General features: G+C 41.7%; 1 protein-coding gene across 2 annotated transcripts in view; it reads right to left on the bottom strand.

The window, feature by feature from the left end:
* The window catches only part of SNTG1 (syntrophin gamma 1), a 464,795-nt gene that overhangs the window by 90,455 nt on the left and 347,078 nt on the right, over positions 1-27,262 (bottom strand). For both annotated transcript variants that reach the window (XM_019527106.1, XM_019527115.1), the window contains exons 13-14: positions 21,494-21,610; positions 14,255-14,326 (exon numbers count right to left, since the gene is read on the bottom strand). In XM_019527106.1, coding sequence (XP_019382651.1) covers positions 14,255-14,326; positions 21,494-21,610 — 189 coding nt within the window. The remainder of the gene's footprint in view (positions 1-14,254; positions 14,327-21,493; positions 21,611-27,262) is intronic.

Raw genomic sequence — 27,262 nt, 5'->3', positions numbered from 1 at the left:
CTTGGGCTAAATTTCTCCACAATGACTGCCTCCTTCAGGCTGAATTTTCAAGTTTCAGATGCAAAGTGCTGTCAGTTCTGACAATACGGTTGGGAGGCGAAATACACTGATTTGTTTATGTTAAATAATTGTTGTTAAACCATTTTGTTGAAATTTTGTAGCATAGGGTTGTGATGTGGAAAGGGAGGTAGGTGCAGCAATACAAGTTATAATTTAGACATACTTCATTTAGAAGAGGTGGGAATAGGGGATAGGTCCCTCAGTTAGGGAGCAGCTGTAGTAAGTGGGAGACAAACTGAAGGACTGAAGGGTTTTGATTTCTATTCCACTATAAAACTTATTGTTTAGCATATGAATTTTGTTTTGTTTTGTTTTGTTTTCCATTCATGGCTGACTCGTTTATACCATGTTTCGCAAGCAAGAGACATCTGGGTCCAGAAATCAAGTGATCAAAATTGTTGTGCTAGAAATTAGGGTCATTTGATAAAATAATGAGACAATACACAAATTTGCTTTTTCAGCCCCTGGCATTAGGTATGTGACTAGTGCTCCAGTCTCCCCTGGCTGTCAGAATAACCCCCTAGGGCTCTCCATAGCTGATGTTACTTTGAGCAACCTTAAGGCTTGGGACTTTATTGGCATGTGCAAGGCTTAGCCACTTTTGTGATCCACAGTGACCTATGCTGATTGCCAAATGCTATGGATGCAACCCTTTTATTATATCTATCAGTAATACATGTTTGTTTGTGTTCTGTGCTTCCTGTATTTGTCCACTTCTTTAACATTATGTATATTTATATAGTGAAAATATTCTGAAGCAGTTAAAGTTTTTTTCACCAACTGTAACTGTGCAACGATGTGCTTCTAAAAAAGAAAGATTAGAAGTTGTTGTCATTACTGGCAGCTAAACACAAATAAAAAACCATGGCATTGCAGCAATTAAGGGGAAAATGAACAGAATTACATTTGGGGAGCCATGAGTCCAGTAATAGCTGGGAAACAGGAGCTGAAATATGGTATGTGTCTTCTGAGCCATTGAATTGGCACTGATTAAGATTATCATAAGGAAACTATTGTTGCACAGTTTTGAATAATACCTAGCATAAACACTACTTGTTCACCATCCTGATACCTTGCCAGCCAAGAGTACCTTTCATAACCAGGCTCATATTTCTTTTCCAAGCAAATCTGCCATCAGAGTATGCCTGCTGTTTTTATGTCAAACGAAAAAGGATTTTTACTGTAGGTCTCCAAACATCTGTGATTTGCCACACAGGAGATAGAAAGGGGGTGATCAGATTACAGAGAGGATTTTAGCATGATTAAAAGTGGAGTCTTTTTTAATGCTAAAAAAAGAATATTGGGAAATAAGCAAATTTGGATAGCATAGGTATATTGTAATCTATTTTGTATAATTTATCAAAATTTAGCAGGCATTTAAAAATAAAGAAAGAAATGGTTTAAATAGTTTGGTATTACAGAGCTCATTTAATTTAAGAACATCAAAATATTGTGTACACAAATATGTACCTTCTAATTAATTGAATGTCACATACCTTTTTGATACCATAAGGGGGCCCCCATCATTTCAGCCAGCTTCACAGAGATAACTAGTCTGAGAGGATGAAACTACCTATGGAATGGTGCATTGGTAAATCCTGTTTTGTTTGAAGTGTTGCTATTCTTGTTCAGGTCTGATGCCTGTAAAGCAGTGATTCCCATCCAGGGTGCTGCACAATATTAGTGCTGTTACATGTGCAAATACATACACATGACTCATAGGATAAAGCCAAAGATTTCAAATAGGAACCCACAGTATCAAAAATATTCTGACCTGTTGGGCCTGTCCCCACGTGCTTGCACTGACAAAAATAGTAGCGGCACAAATCTGTGTTGCTACTTTTTGTCACTGTGGACACCCCTGCATGTACCCTTCAATGCAGGGCAAAATGCCCCAATTCGGGCAAACTGCCCTTGCCCCACTTCTCCTACCTCCTAGTGTGCTGGAGAAGCTGGAGCAGAACTATAAGAGGGGAGATGCTCTGGCTGGCATCCAGAGCATCTCCTTGGAGGACCGAACCTCCATGTTTGCTGGTGCATGCTCTTGTGCCTGCTTCATGCTGCTCTTTCTGCAGCATTTTATTTTTTGCTATCAGGATTTCCAGCAAAGATGTCTGCAGTACCACAAACTGCATGCACCTGCACATCTGGATCCAGCCATTGTGGTCTTTCTGAGTTATGTGTAACAGAAGAATTGGTCTATTGATTTTCCATAGTCAAAAATAAATGAAAGTTAAGAGCTGGCATTTTTATGAAGGGTGTCTTGAGTCTAAAAAGGCTGCAAACTACTGCTGCAAAAGCTGGAATTGTCTGGCAATAGGTTGGGCACTATCCACAAAAAAAAGAATTTGCTAGAAGCTGTTTGTTCTATGTTTCAATCACTGAAAATATCCCACCTTCCTACCTTGTAGCCTTCCACACCTGTCCCAAGCTTCCAGGGGGGAATCTGGACCAATATTTTAAAAATAAATGGTTATACGATTAGAAACGGCTAGATCTATATATATAGCTATATACCCATAGATAGATTTTTTTCTATCTAGATATACCTATATAGATATCTATATCCATATAGATATCTAGATATTGATATCTAGATATAGATATATTCATGCCAGAAAGGAACTTTAAATCATCTAGTGAGCTATCCTTCATAAAACAGATCATAGTCACTCTTCCAGTTACATTTCTATTGACCCAAATAACTTATATTTATATAAAACAGGACTTCCAGAAAGGTACCTAGTTTGATTTGGAGACTTGCAGAGATGAAGAATCTACTGCTTCCCATGATATTTTGTTCAAATACTTCATTGCTCTTAGTGTTAAAATTTGCAATTTATAAGAACTCAGATTAAGACTCGAGTTAATCAAGCTTAACATCTAGCCATTGTTTTTCATTATGTTTCTCTTCACTAAATTAAAGAGCCCATCAAGGTACTTATACTATGATCAAAACAACTTTTGATTTTCATTTTGATAAGTTAACTAGATGAAGCTTCTATGTCTATTACTTTAAGATTTGTTTCTGTCTTTGAATCATATTTGTGGTCAAAAGTGTTCCACTTCTCTCAATATCTTTGTAATACATCTCAATAGATTCATAGATGCTAGGGTCGGAAGGGACCTCAACAGATCGAGTCCAACCCCCTACCCGGGCAGGAAAGAGTGCTGGGGTTAGATGACCCCAGCCAGGTGCCTATCCAGCCTTCTCTCAAAGACCCTCAAGTTAGGGGAGAGCACCACCTCCCTTGGAAGCCCATTCCAAATTCCGGCCACCCTTACTGTGAAGAAGTTTTTCCTGATATCTAGCCTAAATCTGCTCTCTGTCAGTTTGTGACCAGTGTTCCTTGTTACCCCAAGAGGCACCCTGGTGAATAGGGTATCTCCAATCCCTTGCTGCAGCCCCCTAATGAATTTGTAGACGGCCACAAGATCACCACATTCTTCTCTTGTGGAGGCTGAAGAGGTCCAGGTCCCTCAGTCGGTCCTCATAGGGCTTGTCCTGTAAACCCCTAACTATATGAGTGGCCCTCCTCTGGACCCTCTCAAGTCTATCAACATCCTTCTTGAAGTATGGCGCCCAAAATTGGACACTGTGCTCCAACTGCAGTCTGACCAATGCCGTATAGAGAGGAACGATCACCTCCTTGGATCTATTTGTCATGCAGCTGTTGATGCATGATAAAGTGCGGTTAGCTTTGCTGATTTATCACACTGATGACTCATGTTCATCTTGGAGTCCACTAGGACTCTGAAATCCCTTTCTGTTTCTGTGCTGCTGAGAGGGTCACTTCCCAGCCAGTAGGTGTGCTGGATATTTTTTGCATCCTAGGTGCAGCACTCTGCATTTGTCCTTGGTGTACTGCATCCTATTGTGTACTGCCCACTTTTCTAACCTGTCCAGGTCTGCCTGCAATCATTCCCTACCCCCCAGAGCGTGTACTTCACCTCACAATTTAGTATCATCTGCAAACTTGGACAGAGTGCACTTCACACCCACATCCAAGTCACTGATGAAGATATTGAAGAGTACAGGTCCAAGGACTGAACCCCTGTGGGACCCCACTACCCACATCATTTCACGTCGATACTGACCCATCTACTACCATACTTTGGGTGTGACTGCTAAGCCAATTTGCCACCCACAGGACCATGTAAACATGTATGTCACAGCCTCTTAATTTATGAGAACAGGATGAGATACCATATTGAAGGTTTTGTTAAAATCCAAGAAAATGACCTCCACCTCTATTCCTAGGTCTAAGCATTTTGTGACCCTGTCATAAAACAAAACCAATTTGGTCAGGCATGATCTCCCTGCTATGAATCCATGCTGGTTTCCCTGCTGTATTATTTTTCCTGCTGGACTCACACAAATATGATCCTTCATAATCTTTTCAGAGACCTTTACAAGGATGGCAGTGAGAATGACTGGCCTATAATTACTTGGATCCTCCTTCCTCCCCTTCTTGAAAATAGGGACCACATTGGCCCTTTTCCAGTCCTCCAGGACCCAACCCAAGCGCCCTGAGTGCTCAAACAGCCATGCTGGTGGTTTTGCTATGACACTGGCCAATTCCTTCTTTACTCTCAGATGCAGCTCATCTGGGCCTGCTGACTTAAACACATCCTGTCCATCAAAGTGACTCTGCACCAAGTTAGCATCAATAGTTGGTGGGCTGGTGTCCCTCTGATACCCATCTAAGAACCCATTAGGAAACATATCTTGAGCCCTGTTCAGCAACACTGAGGAAAAAAACTCACTGAATAGCTCAGCCTTGTCTCCCCTGTCTGTCACCAATTGCTCCTTCTTGTTTAGTAGGGGTCCTATGCTGTCCTGCATCTTCCTTTTACTCCCTACATACTTAAAAGAGACTTTTTGTCGTCTTTAATCTGTGTTGCCAGTCTCAGCTCTATAGTTTGGCTTTTCTAACTGCCTCCCTGCAAGTATGGGACAAGTAGGTATATTCCTCCTTGGTAGCTTCCCCTTGCTTCCACTGCCTATATGCCTTCTTTTTTGCCCTTAAGCTTCCCTGGATTTTCCTGTTTAGCCAAGGAAGTGTTTTGGCTCCTTTCCCCCTTTTTCCTCATACTGAGATAGTTTCCCTCCGCCCCTGAAGGATCACTTCCTTTAAAAATGACCACCCTCCCTGGACTCACATCTCATCAATACTCTTATCCTGCAGTGCTCATTGACTAGACTCCTAACCATACTGAAGTTAGCCTTCCTAAAGTCAAGCACTTCTACCCTACCTTACGCTGTATGGTGAATTCAACTGATTGTCCCCAAGGTGACCACGAATCTGCAGCTCCTGTAACAGGTCCTGCCCTGTAGCCAACACCAAGTCGAGTAAGGCATTCCCCCTAGTGGAACCATACGCCTTCTATGTTAGGTGAAGGTCACACAGGTTAAGAATCTACGTGAGCGGTTGGATTTGGCTGACTGCTCCTCCCAGCAGATATCAGGATAGTTTAGATCCCCCATGATAACCACATCCCTAGACTGTACAACCTCTGACAGCTGTCTCAAGAGTTCCAAGTCCAGCCTTTCCTCTTGGTGTAGTGGTCTGTAGCAGACCCCCTCATCCCTCTCTCCTCACCCTCAATGTATCCTAACCCACAATGCCTCAACTTTCTCCTCCTCTGATCCCATTATGATTAGGGTAGATGTATAATGCTCCTTTACATAGAGAGCAACCTCACCCCCTTTCCTCCCTACTCTGTCCTTTCTGTACAACCTGTAGCCCTCAAAGTGTACTGCCCAGTCATGGTTAGGGTCCTACCAGGTTTCTGTTAGCCCCACTAAATTGAAATTATTCTCTGCAAGCAGGAGTAAAAGTTCTTTACACGCCCTTACCCACCCAGTTGGTGGGATGCACCACGAATATTTGGCTCCGCAAATAGCAGATTCATGAATGGGGAGGGTTTCCTGTATTTCTTAATGCAAAAGCAGCTCTAATTTAACTGGAATTATGGGATACAGAACTGAAACTGTTCTGGTGGCAAAAATAGATGAATTCTCTTCCTGTAAATGACTGGAGAGCAATCATCTATTCTTATTCTCCTATTTCATTCCACAGTTTGGCACTGTTGGCAATGAAATGCTTCCATGTTACCTGAAAAGGGTAGGGTGGGTTCAGTAGTTATGTTAAAATGGTTTGAGCATGTCCTTGAAATGCAAACAATGAATAATGGTAGGGAAACATGCCTCTACCACTAGGGTCCCTCATTTCAAGAGTCCTACAAGGGTCAATTCTCTCTCTAGTCCCTTTCAACATTTATACATAGCTACTAAATAAACTGGTCAGTTGAGCTGTATTTAGGTGCCATCTGTATGCAGATAATGTGCAACTTCATGAAATGAGTTCTGTTATTTATGCTTTTAAAACTTTTTCCTTTAAAACTACAGCAATGTTGGCATAATGCCTTCGTAGGTTAGGAAAGTATGTACAAAACATTTCACCACATCTCTTTAGCAACCTAGTCTACTAGGAGCACATCAGAACTGTCCTTTACTTTCCACCAGTGGAGCTCAACCTTTTTGCCCCTTTTGGCTGAATGAGTGGCAAGGGGATAATTTATGGGCTAGATCTCATGGTCCATTGTTGGACCAAGCTTTGGCTGGGCAAATCTCTGTGCCACCTTGGCTTGGCCCTGCACAGCAGTTTTGGGGCTTCCACCTTCTCAGCCCAATCTAGCACAGAGGATCTAGAAATCTGGTGGCAATTAAGGCTACCCCACTCCCCCACCAACAAATTTGTGGACCTGTGGGGAGCCCTCTGGGCTGGATTACATGGGTCTATGGGCTGGGGGTTGAGAAACCCTTCTCTACACAGTGTCTTTCCTTGGAGCACCATATCAAGTTCCACATCTCTCTACTTATTTCAGAGTCTTATTTGAAGATTCTCCATGATCAAGACACCTAAAAAGCTATCTACAACTCCAGAGTGAAGATAACGAGTGACAACCTTGTTCTTACACAACAAAACACACTATGAGAAGGGGAAAGCTCAGTTGTGGGAGAGGCAGAAATACCTGTCTCACTTCCCCATCTTAACTTCAAGTGCAAGATGCATATATTTGACCTTTTCTTTTGTGACATATTGTAATGGGGCCCATACCCCATCACTGAAAGACAGAGGGAGCTAGGGAGCAGCTGGCTGGTTCAAGCTCCCTGAAAGAACTGACAGTGGCAGAGGGGCCTTTAATAAAATGGTCACCTCCCCCAGGTGCTCCAGCACAGTGTGGCCAGTGACTAAAAGGCCTGGCGCAAAAGCAGTGGGTCAGGTGACACGGAGAGGTGATTAGAGGTCTTATAAAACCAGGACCATGGCTGAGGCATCAGGAGCTAGGGGCCTGACTGGCAAAGAACGAAGGACTCCAGATTGCGGGGAGTTGCAAGGAAGCCCCTGAACCACTAGGCAGAAGAGTTAAGTATTTTGGCCTTGTGCTGCAGCTTGTTGCAATGGTGTGACACTGATTTAGAGTTGGGGGAACCGTTTGCCTCGAAGCAGATACTTATATTTTTCATTGAAGTTGAACTGGAGGACCTGGTTGTGGCTGTAGGGGAGGATAAAGCCACCAAGAAGGGTGCTAGGGACATCTTGGGCCCTAAACACTTCAAAGTGGGACAGGCAGCATAAGTAGGCTGAGGCTGAGGGAGCCACAGCCAAATTGTGAGCCCTAAGAAGCTTGGAGCATTTGGGAGGGCGGGGGGAGGGGGGGAGTGCTGATAACAGCTGAAAGACAGTAGCATGGGGCAGGCAGAAAAGACTGAGGGCACAAACCCAGAGTCGATGAAAGGCAAGCCCAAGGCCGAGGGGCCCAGAGCCCATGAAGGGTGACACTGAGGGGCCCAGAGGCTGTGAGGGATAGCCTCCCTGTCCAATTATAACATGAAGGTGTGGCAGGTGAGACAATAGGGTAGGACCCTTAGAGGGCAGAGCGGGTAAATAAGGTGGGATCTAGGCAGCTCGTAGGGGTGACTTGGTTGTCCCAAGACTTGTCTTGCTACACTGACATACATAGCAACATGTATTTCAAAGGGGAAAAAAAAGATTCCCTCCAAAAACCAAGCAAACAAAAAAAATCTTCCTGAAACATGTCTCCATTGCATGCATATTTTTGGGGAAAAGATGGAATGAATGACCAACATGTGATGCAAGTAAGTCATTCCACTTAGTGCGCTATCTGAAAAAGAACCTATATAAAATAAAATACAGTAAAGCAGACTAGGTCACTGAGATGTTGAATTACTAAGTATGTAGCATTCAGATAAGTTAACGTAGGTAGCTTTATATGGGCATTTAGAAATTATTATTTTTCTTAATAAATGTTAAAAATAGTTCTCTAACCTTGGAAAATATAGACTGTTGAACTATGGCTAATGGTTAGATGAAATAAATAAGACTAGAACTTTCTCACAGATATCATGATTGTCAAGACTTTTATAAATTTTGAAGTTTTTCATTATCTTTTACACTGGGGACATCTGTGTGCAAGTCAGTAGTTATGTTACAGACTCTAGTGTAATGGCATAAACAAAATTTCTTAGGACCTGCAAAGCTACATCCTGGGTTATCTGGGTGATTAATAGGATAAACGCAAAAACAACTGCAAAGAAACACAACGCACAAAGAGCACTGGCCTTGGATTGGCAGTTGTAATTCCCAAAGTACCAAACTCACTATGCCCCTGAGATAAATTTTGTGTGTTTTCTAGCATTTGGAAAGCCTTGGCGAGAAAACCCAGACAATCTGGCAACTCCAAAATATTTTAGAGTATATTGTTTATGTGTTTCTCTCAGAACATTACAAAACATGATAAAATTCCAGCCCTAACCAACGCATACTTGGGTAAGTGTTTAAGACAGAGAACCAGACAACACTGTTCTGTAAAGCACTAAGCACTTGCTTTGTCTGTGAGAGACAGAGATAGGCAAAAGCATATACTTAAAGTTAAGTCTGTGCCTGAGTGAATCATGTTATGAAAGGTTTTTGTGGCTTGTATTCTGAAGTTTCACAAAAACTGATTCAGATTCAACCTAAAATGTACTATTCTATAAGAACACATGGCTAAAAATAATGTAAGAGGAAAAAATATTGTTAGAGGAAATAATTTCTTAGAGTGATATCTTTTATTGGATCAACTCTGTGATTGGGATAAAGTTACACAAGCTTTCAAATGCAAGACATTTTTCGTCAATTTGCATTTGTTCATCAATTTTGGTTTCTACAGTATCTTCATTAGGGCTATTACATTTTCTCTATACACTTTATTTAATTAAGCTTCACAACTTTGCTGTGAGGTGGTATTATGACCCTTCTACCAACATGGAAACTAAAGCCCGGAGAAGGTGACTGACATAAAATGATAGACAGTCTGAGAGGAAAGGTATAGATTTCAGAAAAATCCAGCAGTGTAAATATATTTCAAATGACTATACAGACATGAAACTAATTATTATAATTGAACTTGACAAGTATGCAACCCTTGTTTGTTCCATTTAATAGACCATTGGACTATGGAGATTTCTTTCTTCTCTCACAGTACATACATTGCCTCATTTTAATCATGAAATCCCTTTAGGTTCTCCCTTTACCTAAGCTGTAATGACTAAGTGGGATCCAGTTTCTAATCCTCATGGAAACTGGTATGAAAGCATTAATGACCCAAATTTTAAATGTATTGGGAGGCCTGTTTCTTTCATCTCCACGTATAGTTTATAAAGGAGGTAAGATATGTGTGTGTCTGTTGCACTCAAGGAAGAAAAAAAATCTCAGTAAAGACTCATTTGTAGAGATTCTTGCATATTGCTGGCAGTGTTTTTCTCCCCAGGGAGAAACCCACACAGTGGGCACGTCTACATGAGATGCCCACTGTGCAGTTGTTACGGTGCAGTCATTTAATACTTGCATAACCAAGTACTAAATGACTGCACAGTAACCGGCATTACTGTGCAGTACCATCCTGACACGGTTGACTGGTAATGCTTACTGCACAATAGCTTATTACTACTGCACAGTGATTTGTTACCATGTGCAGTAGCATTGCATCATGGTTTGTGCCCAGAAATGCTATTCCACAGTAGTAATGAGCTACTGCGCAGTAAGTGTCTCATTTTGACACACCAAGTATCTCTAAAAACTTAATAGATGACCCCAGGAATATTATGGGTTGCCTGGGTAGCTCCTGAAAAATATGGTTCGATTAGAAATCTCCCAGAGTCAGTTGTTCTTCATGGGAAAGTGGGGTAGGTAAGTGGAAAATGTAATGCAGTGAAGATAAAAGAACCAAGGTTGTTCAATTTATTCAGCACAATTCCTGAACTTGTTAGCTAACAGTCCTTCACATAATCACTTTGGTACCCTTCTTGCTCACTTAGGTCTTTTGACTTCTAATTCATTCCACTAGGAAAACAAATTCATAATGTAAGTACCTTATACAGTACTACAAAAAGGAGAGGCTTGGAGGTGAGAATAACAAAATAACTATAATTTTGCTTTGCTATAAGTCCTTCAGTAATATGAAGGACCATGGGACTTGTAAGAATGTGACAAGAAGCATAAACTGTTAAAATCAAACAAGGTGTATGATGCTGAGAGAAAATGTGAAAAATTTCAGTAGAGATTCCTTGCACTAACTCATAACATGAAGCTGAAAGTGCAGTCTTGTTTTTAAAATTACATTTATATTTAGGCAAAACAGAGCTAAAATCCAGGTGCCACTATAAAGAACTAGAAAAATGTGAGAATTGATGTACTCAAATCAAAGCATACAGTAAAGCAATTTTACTTATACCACTTTTTGAACTGAAGAATCTACTCAGGACCATTTCATGCTTTGAATAAAGAAATTATTAAGCATTAATAAAGGAGTGATTGTGTGCACACAACTAAAATTTCAACCTTAAATGTATTATTATGAAGGCAGAAAAATACGTTTTAGGCAGTAAATAAGGTTGTGACATTGGTTTAAATTAGGTCACTGCTCCATAGCCACGAAGGTCACTTAGAATTGCCCTTAGAATTTTTTTTATTTGTGGAAATCTCTGATGATACAGACCTAGCATGACTTATTTGATATCACATAATCTTTCCCTCTCCACAAAGATAATGTTCAAGACATGCTAAGAAGCAAAATGGATATGGCTAGGGCAGGCTACACTCCAGCCAAGTGACTCTTAGGACATTGTTCTGTTTGGTGTAATATAGAATAGATCTTTACCTGTTACAATGGGTGTGGAGAGCCATTTCACTCCCCTTAGGTGCCAGAGAATAGGAAAAGTAGATTAACTATGCTTCCCCACTACCCTCACTTTTCTCCCTCAGCAGAGGAAAACAAGCTTCAGAATTCAGGATTCCTGGCATGAGGTCCTGCACTCTGATTATCAGTGCAAAGTCTCTCAATAGGTACGTGCAGCCATTTACCACACCCAGTTTATGTTCATGCAGTTTACTTTAAGCCACTTAAATGTAGCCTGGGAGCTGCACTAGGAGCTGAATGGGGAGCTCAATTTAAGTAGATCAGGGTGTGAGGGGAGGCTGGCAGGATTGGGAAACTAGATGATCATGGGGTGGTGTTTGATGTAGGGTTACCATACGTCTGGGTTTTCCCAGACATGTCCTCTTTTTGGACCCTCCCACTTCTGTTCAGGCAGTTTTTTTAAAGATCAGCAAATGTCTGGGATTTTGCTCTGCCCTGCTTTTTCCCCCAGCACTTCTGTCTTGCCGGAGCAAGGAGCTGCTTGGGGTTGGGGTCAGTGGGAAAAAGTGATTGGAGGCCATGCACGAAGTGCTTTGCACACGGGTCCTGCAGCTGCAGGCAGATGAGAGAGAGAGAGAGAGAGAGAGCTGTGTGGACAGCAGGACTGGGGGCTGTGGGTCAGGAGTGAGGGGTATCAGCAGGGATGGGGGGCTGCAGGTTGGGAGTGAAGGGCACCAGCATGGTCTGGGGGGCAGGGTACAGTGGGTCAGGAGTGAGGAGCAGCAGCAGAGCTGGGAGACAGTCTTGGGAGTGAGGGGCAGGGGTAGGGCATAGGCATATCATTGCCCCTCCCCCCCACAACCATACACCCCTTCCCTCTCTCCCCCCTCTCCCCTGGCATTCCTCCCCTCACTCTCACAGGTGTCCTCTTTTTTGAAACTGGAAATTTGGTAACCCTGGTTTGGCAGGTCTGTAGGGGGACCAGGGATAAGGGAGAAAGGGGGCTAAAAATAGCCTAGTCAGGGTCAGAGGGGTGGTAATAGCACAGCTGGGTTTTCCCAGGCCCAAGATGGCACTGAATCCATGCAGGCATTTGTGAGTTTGGGTTAACCAGATACCAATTTAAGTTAGCATATCTCCTTAGGTGTGCCATTTTTGGGCAATTTAGGCTCACTGCACAACTGGGCATTTAGATCAACCTAACCCTGGTCAAAGCAATTTAAGTGTAAAGCATGTATATAGCCTATGTCTTCCATGAACACTCTGGAGCTTACAGTCAAAGCAACTAAGGCACAACTAGCAGGGAGCCTGATTTTCCCTGCTAAAAAACTGCAAATTATCTGATTTAAAAAAATTGCAAATTCTATAATAAAAAAACCCAAATCCATGATTAAAACGAAAGCCCACTCACTCCTCCTCCCTGGGGCCCTGTGGCTACGCATTATGGCCCCAGGTCCCAAGACCTATGCACCACCCAGCTGGGCAGCAGCCCTAGCCCTCCCAACTCCTTCCCACCTCCTCTATGAGGGCCTCAATCCCCGCTCCTGCTTACCGGAGGGAGCTGCTCTCCAGGCTGCCAGGGATCCATGTGCATATATACATGCATATGGTCCCTGGCCTGACCGCCTTCCTCCCACTTCCTCCCATCTCCCTGCAGGCTGGAACTCTGCCAGCATGCAGAGAGCTCTTTGCAAAACTGCAAAATCCATTGGTTTCTTTGGTAAAATGAGAACCCCATGTTTTCCTCTGGTAAAGGGGAAAATCCATAGTTTTCTCCATTTTTCCATAGGAAACAGAAAACCTGGATCCCTGACAATCAGTCATCTGTCCTATTTTGGGTTCAGCTACATAAATGGGAAAAATAAACTGAGTAAGAGGAAGAGTCCTAGGATGCTCTGTTGGCTACTATGACAGACCTTGGGTCCACAATGTTAGCCTAACCTGGACCATAAATACTGTTTTATGACTATGAGTTTGGTTGCTGTATCTAACTTAAGACTGTTCTAAGAAAAAGGCAAAGAATTTAGCTATCTCCTAGATCTTTAGCTTTTTCAGCTGGGTTAGTAGAAGAAAATTGTCCTTTTTTCAATTTGGTTTTGGAAATTCCTTTTCTAACATTCAGCTCAGTACAGCTGAAAGGCATATGAGACATGGTTAACTTGTATGAATTAGAGAATAAGAAAAGGAACCAGGGGAAAGCATTTCAAATGTTAGAAAGAAAGGTTTTCTTTATTGTTCTTTTTCTTTTCCGTCTCTCCCCACTCCTTCTCAGTTTTTACATTGAAATATATATAAAGTGTGTTAAATACTTAGCTCAATTCCCATGATTTTTTAAATAACGGGGACAATAAGTAGTATGCAATACCTTGGCTATCATAGTCCCTTTAAAAACTTGTCATTTATAAATCCAACTGTTTAAACACTATTTACTTGCTCAGTCACAGAAAATACAGTATTTACTTGCTCAGTCACAGCAAATACAGTAAATTATAGTAAAATTGTATGTTTTGCAGAGCATTATTTACATATTTTAATGGTTCTACTCAATACTTTGAATATGTATGTGCAATCTATTTCATAGTCAATGAGAACTGAATCCATGAATCCAAAGGGAGAATTGTCTTTTCTTTTTGTTGCTCAGTGATTTATATCATAAATGTTTTGTTAGACATATTCACTGGTATAGTATAGTTACACAATGCTTTGTTATGCAAAATATATCCTGTGTTATGGGGAAATAAAATAATTTCCCTGTGGACTGTAAACCAATCAAATTAAATCTTGGTGCACCTTTGGAATATTTTCCAGATAGAGCTGGAATCCTGTTCACATTGATGTGAGTAAAAGTTTTGTTACTGATTGCAAAAAGAGCAAGTTTAAAACCCTTCTAAAAGCTGCTTCTATGCTGTATACTTTTTTCTAGATGAGATGTTTTTCTCCCTTGTCTGCCCACTGGCCCCACAATGACATGTCATTTTGCTCATACCTTGAAAATTTTGCACATAATCTCATAAACTGAAAAGGTTTTTTCAGCTCGTGTCCAATCCCAGGTGGTAACCTTGGAAAAACAAACAAACAAGCAAACAAAATAAGTAACGTAATTTATCTTTGTTTCTAAGATACATTATAAAGCACTTCTCCCTCTTGCCAAGATCTTTTCTTTAGCTCTTGCATGTAAAAAGAAGCACCTTGAGAGAAACACAAAACTTAAACAGAAATGAGAACACTATTTTGTTGCATGGAGGCATTATTGAGAAGGCACATTGCCTTAGAGCTCAAAGAGAGATTATACCTCCATAAGTGACCTGCAGACAGTGGCCTTTGTTTAAGGGGAACCACCTGTTACAATGGAGTAACCTGCATCTCATGGAGCATTCATCTCAGTGTATTAGCTGATAAACAGGAGTTATGGATTTTTATCCCATTTCCTGGCTTAGCTTTTGTGACTCCTTTTGTTCTTTTGGGTTTACTGCTTATTTGCTCACACACCTTAGCCCCTTTTCTTGTCTTTTGTATTCTAATTCTTTCTTCTTCTTAGACACCTCTTGCTGCACATCCTTTCATGGCATCTGATGAAATAAGCTTCAGCTGACAAAAACTTTTGCTACAGTACACACACATACTTTGTTTCGTTTTTAAGGTACAAATCTACCCTGCCTTCTACTTGACTTCAAACTAACATGGTTAACTACATCTCTCTGAATTCATAGATTTCATAGACTTCACAGATTTCATAGACATTAGGGCTGGAAGGGACCTCAGAAGATCATCGAGTCCAGCCTCCTGCCCCAGGGGGAGGAAGTCAGCTGTGGTCACAGGATCCCAGCAAGATAGGCATCCAATTGACTCCTAAAAGAGTCCAGAATAGGTGCTTTCATCACTTCTGGTGGCAGTCTGTTCCAGGTCCTGGGGGCTCAGACAGTAAAGAAATGTTTCCTTATGCCCAGCCTGAAACAGTCTTGAAGGAGTTTGTGATTGTTGGACCTTGTCATCCCATGAGGTGCTCTGGTGAGCAGGTGTTCCCCCAGATCCTGATGCACAACCCTTATATATTTATAGGCAGCCACCAGGTCCCCCCTGAGTCTGCACTTTTCCAGTCTGAAGAGTCCTGTGCCTTTCAACCTCTCCTCATAAAACCTGTTCTCCTGCCCTCTGATCATATTATTTTACTCTGCTTCAAATACTGAACTATGAATAGAACTTCTGTACCTCCAAAAAGCTCATTCCAAGGACTTAAAACTTCCTTTTATTCATATGAAATTTAAATGAATCATATTGCCCCAAAACAGTATGATTCAAAAGAAGGGGTAAGTGGTAAACAAGTAAGAGAAATGCAGGAAGAAACAACTTAGTACTCAGCCTAGAGAAAAGAAAAGCAGGATATATAGCTATCGATATATAACCTCCAAGGAAAATGTATGAAAAAGAAGAATGGAATTATTCAGAGTCCTATCAGATGGAAGAACAAGGACTGAATAAAGGACTGAAAAAACAAAACTATGTGTGCAGAAAAAGTTCTTAACAGTTAAAAGAGCTGGATGTGGAACAGATTCCAAAGAAGGTGATTACAGCATCAGTACTCCTGATACACAAGGCCACAAAAAAGGAAAGAAAAAATGTATTCGATCTCCAAGACTCAAGAACACAAGTCACCTGAAAAATACATATGAGAAAATATAATATGGGAAGAATTTCTCCCCTAATTTCCTGAAACCATAGTTGTGTGAGAGGTACTTGAGATTACTAGGGAGCTTTTGTGGGAAGAGGTATGGCAGTACAGGAAATCTGTAAAAAGAAACCTTTAATAAAATGTTTACTTGGTGTCCTTTTCCTTTCCCACATTTTTACGCTATTATGTATGGCTTTTGTCACTGTGATTTATAAACACATTAAACATTATTAAAACTTCTTTCTGAGTATTTGTTGGTATCATTTTACTTTCTGTTTGGCAATTCCTTTCTCCATATATCAAAACTGCTAATGAATAACATTGCAACTTTACAGTTAATTTGAGCATGAGTTGAGGATTACAAACCAAGATCTTATAATTTTTTTATTCACGCTCTGTACTTTTTTTGCTGAAAGAAAAATGTTTTTACCGACATGTGCTTTTACTGTTGTTAAAAACAAATATTGAGTTAGCAGCCTTGTGTGACTGTAGCAGAGGTTTTACACCCTGCTGCCCCACTGCAGAGATCTCCTACTCACCCCTGAGCCTTACCCCTGCCAGCCCTGCTCCTCCCCTGTCCTGGCACAGACTCCCACCCACTGCCTCTCCTTTTCCAAGCCCAAAGCTCCATCCCAGCCATATTGCCTCCCACTCTGGACCTTTAATATGAGCAGCTATTGAAGGGAAGAGACAGGCATGAAGACCAAGGGGCAGTGAGCAGCAATGTTGCGACAAAAGCTCAGTGCCTGCATAGTACTGCGCTCCCACTCAGACAGAATGTGGCACTGTTATGCTCCCTTTGATTTTCAGCCCCGCTCCACCTTTTGTCTTGTCCTGGAGCTTAAAACTGTGGCAGCTCCATGTTTTCACAGAAGGTTAAATGTTTTTAGAGACGTTTATGGACAGGTATTTTTAGGGTGTTCTTTTTCATGGAACATCTGTAAATTTATGGACAGTTGGCAATCTTAATGGAGATGCATGGCAATTGACCTAATAACGTTAAGTATATTTTTTAGCATATACATTTTTAAAGAGAAACGCTGACAAAGATTGCTTAAGACCATTATCTGAATAAAATAAAATTCAACAATAAACAGCTCAAAAAGTAATTTTTTTTTTTTTTTTTTGCTTTTTGATAGAGTTATAATTGTTGGCCATCATCCTCATATATATATGTATTCTTTCCTCTTACAAAAATTACATTTCTGGGAAGAGAGAAATTATATACCATTTACCAATAAATCATATCTCTCACACAGTAGCCCTATACAGAAACAAGGACTTACAGGAAATATAAACATTTTGTGATATGACCAGATGGAGGCAGAAGGAGGAGCCCCCACTTCTTCCATATCAGAGTATAGGGTAGAGCAGGGATTTTCAACCTTTTTTAACAAGTGTACCCCTATGGTCTCAAAGTTTCAGTTCGTGTATCCCTTTATAGTCTTTCTTGTTTTTAAGAGAGGGGGCAAATTGAGGTCCCCATAGTGAGGGAGGAAGTGGGGCAGAGGCAAGGGCAGGCACTGCACAGGCAGAGGGAGAAAAAAATATTTGGAGGGGCTGAGCATGCATGCACACCCCCCGGCCCCAGCAGGTAAGTCTGTGAAGGAAGGGGTGGAGAGAGGAGAAAGGGCTGAGAGGGGCAGACTGAGTCCTCCATGGTGAGGGAGGCAGTGGGGCACCTAATCCTTGAGCCTCCACTTGTCTCACCACGCAGCCCAGCTGGGGCCCCACTCATGCCCCTGCTCCTGCCTTGCTCCCTCCCTCACTGCAGGGGCCTCGATCTGCCCCCCCCCACACACAGTTGTAAGGGAGGGAGTGGGGCTGGGAATCAAGACACCCACAGTGCAGGAGGGAGTGGGGCAGGGGCAAATCATTCACCCCTGCCTCTACCCCACTCCCTCCTGCACTGTGGGGATTATTCCACAGCCAGGCCCAGATGGGGCTCCATTCATGGTGAATGGGAACCCAGCTGGGCTGGGTTCTGGGACAACTGGAGCCTGGAGGTTTGTCCAGAGGTGCAGCATGGGGGAGCTCATCCAGAGGCATGGCATGTAAAAAAAAAATATTTTTTACAGTCACTCACTACAATGCCTAGAAGTCCAGTCTGACCCTTTATAATTAAAACTAGGTTGGGAAATAAGATCTTATTGTTTAATGTGATTTTAAGGTGCAGGATATTTTTTTTTAAAAGAAGCAAGAAAAGTACTTACACAAAGAAGACGACAAAACACAAAGAAACTAAATTAAGGCCATGTCTGCTTTCTTGAATTCTGTTCTTGTCTAAATTAAAAAAAATGAGCAGATAGCACACACTGTGCAAGTATGTGTACACCTCATATAGCGCACCATCACATGCCAAAGACATGTTTTTTTAGGCACTCCTTGTAAGAATACTAGCAGCACATCTCTATAAAGAAACTAACAATTCAAGGAGTTTACAGTGTAAACCCCGTCCCCCCCCAAAAAAATAAAAAGTGCATGTACTAAACATACTGTGTGGACAAAAAGACGGTGGATACAGTGTTTTTAGAGGTATTTTTACAGTCATTCTTTTTGGGGCAATGGTTTTCAAATGGTGTTCTGTGGAGTCCTGGGGTTTTGTGATAGGTCATCAGAGATTGTGATGGGTCATTATTCTGAGAAGAAATTGGGGATAATGGCAGAGTGGACCAGGAGGCTGTGTGACACTACTGCCATCTGGATGGCTGGATCAATGTGAGTTCCTATAGCCCTGAGGAGCCAGGGGCAGGGCAGAAGAAGTGGTATGAAAGGCTTCCATGACTTTAGGAATTTAAAAACCACTGCTTCAGGACAGAGGAATCATTGGGAAATATGGCTGGAATGCACCTCATGAGGTCAGCTTTTACTTGTTTTTTCCACTCATTTAATTTTTCTCCCATTTTACATTTTAACTTTTCCATATTTGCACTGCCTCAGAGTCAATGGCCAGAATTTGATGCCTGTTCTCACAGTGGGTGAGATTTTGTGCTACACAGAACTTGCAAGACTTAGAAAGAAGGCTTGAGGTTTTGGTGGCTTCTCTCAAATTATACCAGTTTCCTAGAGGCTTGCAATCTTTATTGTGATAGCATTGTGTGACTCAGCTTCCAGTTTCTCTCCCTCTCTCTCACTTGTACCATGCACATTATGTGCTTTGGAAGGCATCCTCAGAAGTGAGGCTTCTGACAGCCATTTGCAGTGACTGTGCCAAAGAATTTCCCCTGTGGATTTATCTCTGGTTCTTAGACCTTTTATGCTTTAATCTGGTATAAAAAGGACAGAATGGCACTGGGCGCATCTATAACTTTGCATTAGCATAGTTTACTGCGAAGTAAGCTTGTGCACGCTAGATCAGGACAGGGGTGCATCAGGTGGATCAGGGCAGGGGCCTGGGAACAGCCCCTCCCTTGCATCTCTTTCCAAGTTCCCTGAGCCTTTATCATGGAGCCAGGGCCAGGAGTTCCCTGCTGGTAGGGCAGGGGGACATTGTCTCCTGATCCGGTGCCCCCTGCCTGCTCTTGGGCTACCACCCAGGGGGATCCTGGAGCTCCCCCCAGTGGTGGCAGGGGCCCATTGCAGGGCTGCAGGAAACTTGTTGCAAAGAGCAGCAAATCTTCTCCCTAATCCCTGCATATATAGACGCCTGCCCCAAAATGCTTAATCCAGAGTAGTTCACACCAGAGTAAATTTAGGTCAGAGTAAATGCATGTGTAGACAGGCCCACTGTGAATCACTGGATGAAGAACAATGAAGTATTGAAGTCAAGAGCTATTCTATACAATTAAGATTAAAATTTGTCCCTGAAAAAGGAACATTTTAAAATTAACACGATTGTTGTATTTTGCAAGGGGCAGTGTCTTCCATACTTTTTCATATTAATCTGTGCTTAACCTTATTAAAACAATTGAATCTTCTTCCTGAGATCCTGATTTGTCAAAGCACCAAATCATGTGTAGAACTGCCTTTATGTAGCGGGTTGTCAATGTTGTTTCAGTTTTTCTTTTTCTTTTTCTTTTTTTTTAAGATTGTGACATTTAGTCTGTTTTTTGATTACTGAACTGTGCCTGCCCACCTCAATGTGTGAATGTGACAACTCCTGCATTGCCACCTCTACCAAATTTATACACCAAATAGTGTTGTTCGTCCCTGCTGCAAGATGGCCCCTCAATGCCTGATGGTGTGTAATTTACAGATTATTGCAAGCCTAAAAATATAATTGTTTTCCTGCTTCCACCCCAACAATTAATTTTCTGCTCTAATCTTTGCCCCCATAACAGTTCTGACTCCCCTGTCTGACATCTGCTGATAACTCAGATCATAAATTAATTATGTATCTTCTCTTCCTCCATATCCTTTCAATCCTTCCCTCCCTCCACATCCATCCAATCCCTAGTGTGAAAGATCCTTTTTTTTTTGGAAGTAGAGATGTTCATTTCTTTTTTATCTCTTTCCCAGACTAAAGCTCATTTCAGCCTCTAAGAGAAGAGGAAGAACTTTGGTGCCTCCAATCTCTGATTGTTTTTTCTCAGGATGGAAGGCAGACATTTGGGGCTGAGGGTTCACCAGGCAGGTGCAGGCTTGAGCCTTTTGCATCATCTTAGTTGGAGCCAAAATCCTATTACTGGTGAAGAAATCATGGAAATTAGCAACACTGCACAGACTTAACTTTAATGCATATTCATGCAAATACGCAAAAAATATTTTATTTTAAAGGGATGGTGGCATGTGGTGAAATGCTTGCCAGATAAATAATTTAGAGCAAGTTTACCTCCAATTATAGATGTGCAGCTCCCAGTTCAGACACCCGTATAAATCTAACCTACAGCAGAAGGGATATCAATATGGCTTTCAAAACCTGCTTGAGATGCAGGAAAAATTAGCCGTGTGTTCTGTGCTGCCTTGGCAAGCCTGTTACTGGTACCTAAACTAGGCTGTGTAAAGAGATTTTTGGGTATGCCTACATTGCCACCTGAATCTCACTCCTGAAACATAATTAAGGATGTTGTTGAGTTTGGACTTGAGCAACTTGCCACTTAATGTCAGTAACACGTTCTGCTAGCTAAATTAAAATTCAGCTATTGCTCAGTCTACTTAATCATTTTCCACACATCCTCCTTTTTGGTGCTTCCACATATAAAAAATATCCTTCAGGTTATAATGAAATCTGAAGAGTGAGATGTTGTTCTGAAAACTACATTTCCACAGCATGCACCAACTCTGGTATTTCCCAAGTGTACAACAATTGTAATTTGAAAGGATGAACAAATCCAGCCAGTTTGCTTCAGGCTTGTTTTCTCTTCCAAACCTAGTAGGCAAAAACCTGTGCATTTCCTTTCTCACTTTCCTAAGCTTTCCAGGTAACTGGAGAGAAAAGTACAATTGCTGTACAAGATCAACAATTGTTGATACTTCTGATCAACAATTTTATGCTTCTTTTACTGGTTATTCCTCATCTCTTTTCACTACTGCATATCAAAATAATCCTTGTATGAATTGCATAGAATATGCTTAATTAAAAACACTTATTTGTGTGAATATGAGAAGAATACTTACTGGTGGTGCTATAAATTTATATAGAGAAGAACCTCTCAGAGCTAGAAACTTTGGTGTGTACATTCGGTCCTGAAGGGAGTCTTGTTCCCGTTCTTCTGTCCAGCCCATGTAGACTATCTGACAGAAAAATCAATAGTGTTGACAAATTCTACATGCATTTTCTTCCATAGATTCATTACATATTCTTTGTGCAACTTACAGGTGCCATTTAGCTAAAAATCCCACTCTGTTGATTCAAAATGACATCTTGATAGTTCAGTTATCATTTTAAAATCATATATAAGAGGCTGTTTGTAACAATTTGGGGGAGAAAAGTCAAAACAGTAAAAAAAAATACTCAAGCAGATGTCAAAGGTTTATCAGCTCATTAAAGTCTTGCTGGAGTAATTGTACATATGCTGACAGTTCACATCAGAGCAATTTAATGCAAGCAAAGGGTAAGTAACTGGAAAACTAGTAAAATATCAAATAATTAGTTCAACTGCTCATGCATATAATACTAGGTGGTGGTTTGCCACTGTCTGTGGAAACAAGGATTCCAGTATGAGAAAGCCTTGTTTAGTATTTTTATTTATATACATTCATTCCAGAAATTGAGATTAGCTTTCCAGCATTATTTCCTAATAAGCTATAACTATGCTTAGGACTTTTTCAATTCAATGATTGCTCAAGAAGACACAACTGAAGGGTGTGAAAGTATTGGGAATTAAACATAGTAGCTGTCCCCTCCTCCAACCACTTGACAAAAGATTCCACCATAACATGAATAAAAGAAACAGACAGGAACCCAAATATTATTCTTGCATATTGAAACTGGCCTTTTATTTAGGAGACGAAATATAAAGTTTGGGGTCTATCTTCAGGTACATTCTTTATGTCCATATTTTTAATGAACTTTAACATAGCACCTTACCAATACCTCCTTCTCCTTAGAAATTGATTTACTTCAGTGCACATAAGTCCATGTTGAGATCTAATTAGTCATAAACTCATTTATATCACGTGTGTGAATTAAGGCCTAAAATAGTAGAAAGCTGAGTATTTACCAACACCAGTATGTGAAGTTATGGAAGACTGTAGCAGTCTCAAACAATCCACCTATTGTCAAAGGCCTGCTAGTGGCTGGACCTCCGTAGTGGTTGGACCCACAACCCTTGCTTTTTACTTTGCCTCCTGTCTCCCTCCTGCCATGACTTCGTTTTTAAGGGTTTTTAATTAGGGAGAGTGTTGGAAGAGATTGGGGTAGCCCCTTTCTAAGTGACTTCGCTTGGTGTGCTATCCTCTGGGCTTCTCTGTCCTAAACTCTCTGAGGTATGCCCCACCTTTTAAAGGCAGCTCCAGCCAAGCCTTCAGGGCAATAATCATGACTTCTAGCCACCTCCACAAACATGCCTATGCCTTGCAGATGTTATCAGTTATCATTCTTGGGAGGTGCCTTGCCTACGCCAGTCCCCAAGCACTTACTGGGATCTCAGCCTTCCCAGGTTCCCCCCCACCTTTTTTTAACTGGGGTCCCCCAACCTAGCTCCATAGCACCAGAGCCCAGCTTATGATTCAGGGTTCCTGACCCTGTGTTTTTCCCCTCATGGGCAATGGCCCCTCGCCCTCTTGGCCCCTGACTGTCTCTGTCTTACACCCCACCCCAGTAGCATACAAAGACTTGGTACGCTCTGCCAGCACCCCACTGTGGCTTCTGAACTGCCCCTACAGCCACTTGGGTAAGTTTAAGATAAAAAAGCTGCTGCTTCAATTAGAACTTCTTCCCTATCTGGGGAAAATGGAGCAAAGGACACAAAAAGAAATGTTACTTTAACAGAAGACTTCTCACTCTGATTAAACAGTGTTCCACAAGAGTCGGGGGAGCTGCCCTGGCATGTGACTCCTAACAAGCTCTCTGTGTCTGGGCCATGGAGGTTCCTGGTGCCTGTAACACAAAAAGTGCTGGGTCTCTGCCTTTCCTCAGCAGCATCTTTTCACTATCTGTCTTCCTCCCACACCCCCACTTCCAGCTTCAGGCAGGGGGGTTTATATGTCCAACAGCCCCTTCCCGCAGCTCATCTCATGCGTGTTCAGGGGTTTTAAATCTCTTAATTAAAGGGCAACCTCTGTTCCTGTTGCTCCACTCTCTTGAAGGGGTATGATCACGACTGCCAGATGCAGGTCCTTCCCTTTCACACCAACTGCTCTGGTCCCTGCTTCTCTCTTTCTCTTTCCCTCTTAGCTGAGTAACAGGGTTAGGGTCCCCTGTTAGAAGGACCCATATATGTGGATTAAATGTATCACAGGAACTTTTGATAACTAATATTAATAAGAACAGTTTTTGCTAATAATAAATATTAACTTCTGGTGTCTGTGGTAAAATTCTGGGGCATTTGAATATTAATGGAATAGATCTGTTGATTTTGGAACAGTAAGTTTGTATATCATGTACCTTCTGTAAGAGTACATATAGATGAACAAATTATATTCAGGATGAGGCTTACAGCTGTTTATGGCAATTGTTTGATATGTCTGCTGCATCCCATGGTAAGTAGCAGCTAAATTGAAGCATCTTACCTCTCCCTGAAACAACTGTTAAGTTACAATTGTTTTGCTTCCATTTACTATGGGAGAGAGAACACATAAAACAGTTAGCATGGATAGCTGACCTGTGATAAGTTGCATCCTCTGAATAATTTGTTCATCTGTCCACACGCTAATAAAGTGGGGCCAGTTTTTGTCCAGAACCTTGATGTATTCCAGATTGAGTACTGAGAACACAGAGGAACCAGCCTAAGCAATGCTTATGAATAAGAATATTCTTAATCATATTAGTAGTAAATTTACTCATGCCACTTCCATGTTTATGTGACTGGGCATGATTATCCCATGACATTTCAGTATACAGGACAAAGAATGTTTGCCCCGCATTCTTTTAGTAGTATAACTAGTTTACCTAAATTTATTGCTACCAGTTTTTCTAGCTCATTAAGAGTTCCACATGAAATATACAATGGATTACATAATTTTTTGTTGAATTTTTTTTTTCAGTTGCTGTTTATACCATAGTTAATGTATTATATTATCAGGTATTTAGTTACAGAGATTTTGCTGTAAATCTCTATCATGGTTTACTGCAAACTTTGTATTGGACAGTCATGTGTGTACATATTGGTGTGTGTACGCACATGTGACCACACCCAAACTGATGAAGTGGTGTATTATTTTTTATAGTTTCAGCTGATAACACTATGGACTATCTTCATAAGGTTGTTCCATGTGTTTAAAAAGAACAACTCTTTGTTTTAAATCCCCGAGACCCTAATTCTTCATATACACAAACCAGTGTTACAGAGTTTGGTATACTGTTGGGTAGTTCCTTCTGGCTTTGCCTAAAGTCTGTGAACTATAAGATTCCAAAAGAAAAAATAATGGAATTAGTTTAAAAGTTGCCATGATCAGTTCCATGCTTGAAAACCTGCAAAGATCTAGACAGGTTACAGGGGTGGGCAGATGAGAACAGGATGGGGTTAAATACTGACGAGTGCAAGGTGCTGCACCTGGGGAGGAAGAACCAGCAGCATACCTACAGGCTGGGGGACTCCCTTCTAGTCAGCACAGAGGCAGAAAAGGATCTTGGAGTCATTATTGATCCCAAGATGAACATGGGCCACTAGTGTGGGGATGTGGTCAAGAAGGTTAACCATACCTTGTCATACATCCACAGATGCACCACAAGCAGGTCCAAGGAGGTGATCCGCCCCCTCTATGTGACACTGGTCAGGCTGCAGTTGGAGTACTGCATCCAGTTCTGGGCACCGCACTTCAGGAGGGATGTGGACAGCATGGAGAGGGTTCAGAGGAGGTCCACCTGCATGATCAGGGGGCAGCAGGACAGGCCTTCCGAGCGGAGGCTACAGGACCTGAAGCTGTTCAGCCTCCACAAGAGAAGGCTGAGGGTGGATCTGGTGGCCTTCTACAAACTGGCCAAGGGGGACCAGCAGGCATTGGAAGAGTCCCTGCTCCCATGAGCACTACTGGGAGTAACGAGGAATAACAGCTGTAAGCTGACTGAGAGTAGATTCAGGCTAGATATCAGGAGGCGCTACTTTACAGTCAGGGTGGCTAGGATCTGGAACCAACTTCCAAGGGAAGTGCTGCTCACTCCTACCCTGGGGGTATTAAAAAAGAGGCTCGTTAATCACCTAACCGGGGTCGTTTGACCCCAGCATTCTTTCCTGCCCATGGCAGGGGTCGGACTTGATGATCTGCTCAGGTCCCATCTGACCCTACCAACTATGAAACTATAAAATTAAGATTATCTTTGAGTCGCAGGCACTGATATCACAAATCCAGGTGAAGCAAGTTCCTTTGAAACTCCTATTCACGTTTCCCATTTATAGTGTTAGTGATGTTATTCATAGAATCAGAAAAAAATCAGGAACCCTGCACCAAAGATTTTCTAGCAGTCTGGAGAAATAATATACTTAAATTGGGGATACTCAGGTCATAAAAGATAGTGCAAGATTAGGCAGAATTAGCAAAGTTTTCTTGCTAGTGGTGAATGGCCTCTGATTGCTGGAGATTGAGACATCTTGCACTCAGACTCAATTGATTAGATTATTTTGATTTGTTTCATTAGATTTGGACACACGGTAAGATATCATCTTGCTCATAGATTTTTAATCACTTTGTAGCCTAGTGAGTAATTTGTGTTCAGCTAGCAGTTTTTCTTTCCTACATCCCTGATTACATTTTATAAAGTTTCTACTTCTACTATTCATCAGCCTAACAGGATAGTCACTCATGCTGTGTAGATGTATTGATATTTCACATTTGATTGCTTCAGTACTAAAGTAGCCATGAAATTTAAAGTCAATTGCTAAGATATTTTCCCTTGCCTTTCTATATCATGAAGAAAGAAGAAATTAGATTGATTTATCAGATAATAGTCTTTATTAATGACTTATTAACAAAAAAGGATATTTCTCTATCAGATTAGATAACCACCATTAAGCCTTTTTTTAAAAGAAACTATCAGATTATCAGTAAGAATATTTACAGAGTCCCATTTCTGTGATTTAAATGAATATAAGACAGACGTACAGATTCTGAAGAGAAGAGGAGAGGAGAAAAGGAAAGAAGGCTCACTGCATTAGCATCTTAATTTATTTTTAACTGTTTGTTACTATAACAGCTGCAAGTTCTCCTGAAAAAATTGGATATGTGAAATGTGTTGGTGTTGCCTGTCTGTAAAGAATGAGAAATTTATTAGGAACATCTTATCCTTCAGGAGGTTAAACTGACATAATAGGTTGGAGATTTTTAAGGGTGTGTGTAGATGAATCAGGGGCCCTAAATTGAAGCAGTGGGTTTTTAAACCCACTGCTTGAATTTAGGTCCCTTAAAACCCCTGTGGAGGGGAAGGCAAGCTGCTGGCAGGTAGAGCAGTCCCTAGGCTCTGGCGGCTGGTGCATCTGCAGCAGAGGTGTCGCCCGCACCAGGCAGCACCCACCCACAGGCACCTGGCTGATGCGGTCCTAGAGGGCACCGCAGCCATGCAGGGAAGCACCGCTCAGCACAGCTCAGGCAGGCGGGCATGCCTGGGGGGGAGGGAGGGGTTGAAATCAGGCTCGCTGCTTTTCTTGGGTGGAACCTGCCTTCCTAGGCTGCTGCCAGGCTGCCTGCAGGGCTTCCTGTACAGCCCCTGAGCTGCACAGAGTCTAGTGCTTCATTCTGCAGCTGTAGGGGCAGTAAACTGAGCCCCAAGCCATTTAAGGTGCATTACGC

Source organism: Gavialis gangeticus, unplaced genomic scaffold (genome assembly GCF_001723915.1).
Source record: "Gavialis gangeticus isolate Ggan-Ray unplaced genomic scaffold, GavGan_comp1, whole genome shotgun sequence".
NCBI classification, from domain to species: domain Eukaryota; kingdom Metazoa; phylum Chordata; order Crocodylia; family Gavialidae; genus Gavialis; species Gavialis gangeticus.
Note: the sequence above shows the minus strand (reverse complement) of the source record. Positions and strands in the feature narration are given on the sequence as shown.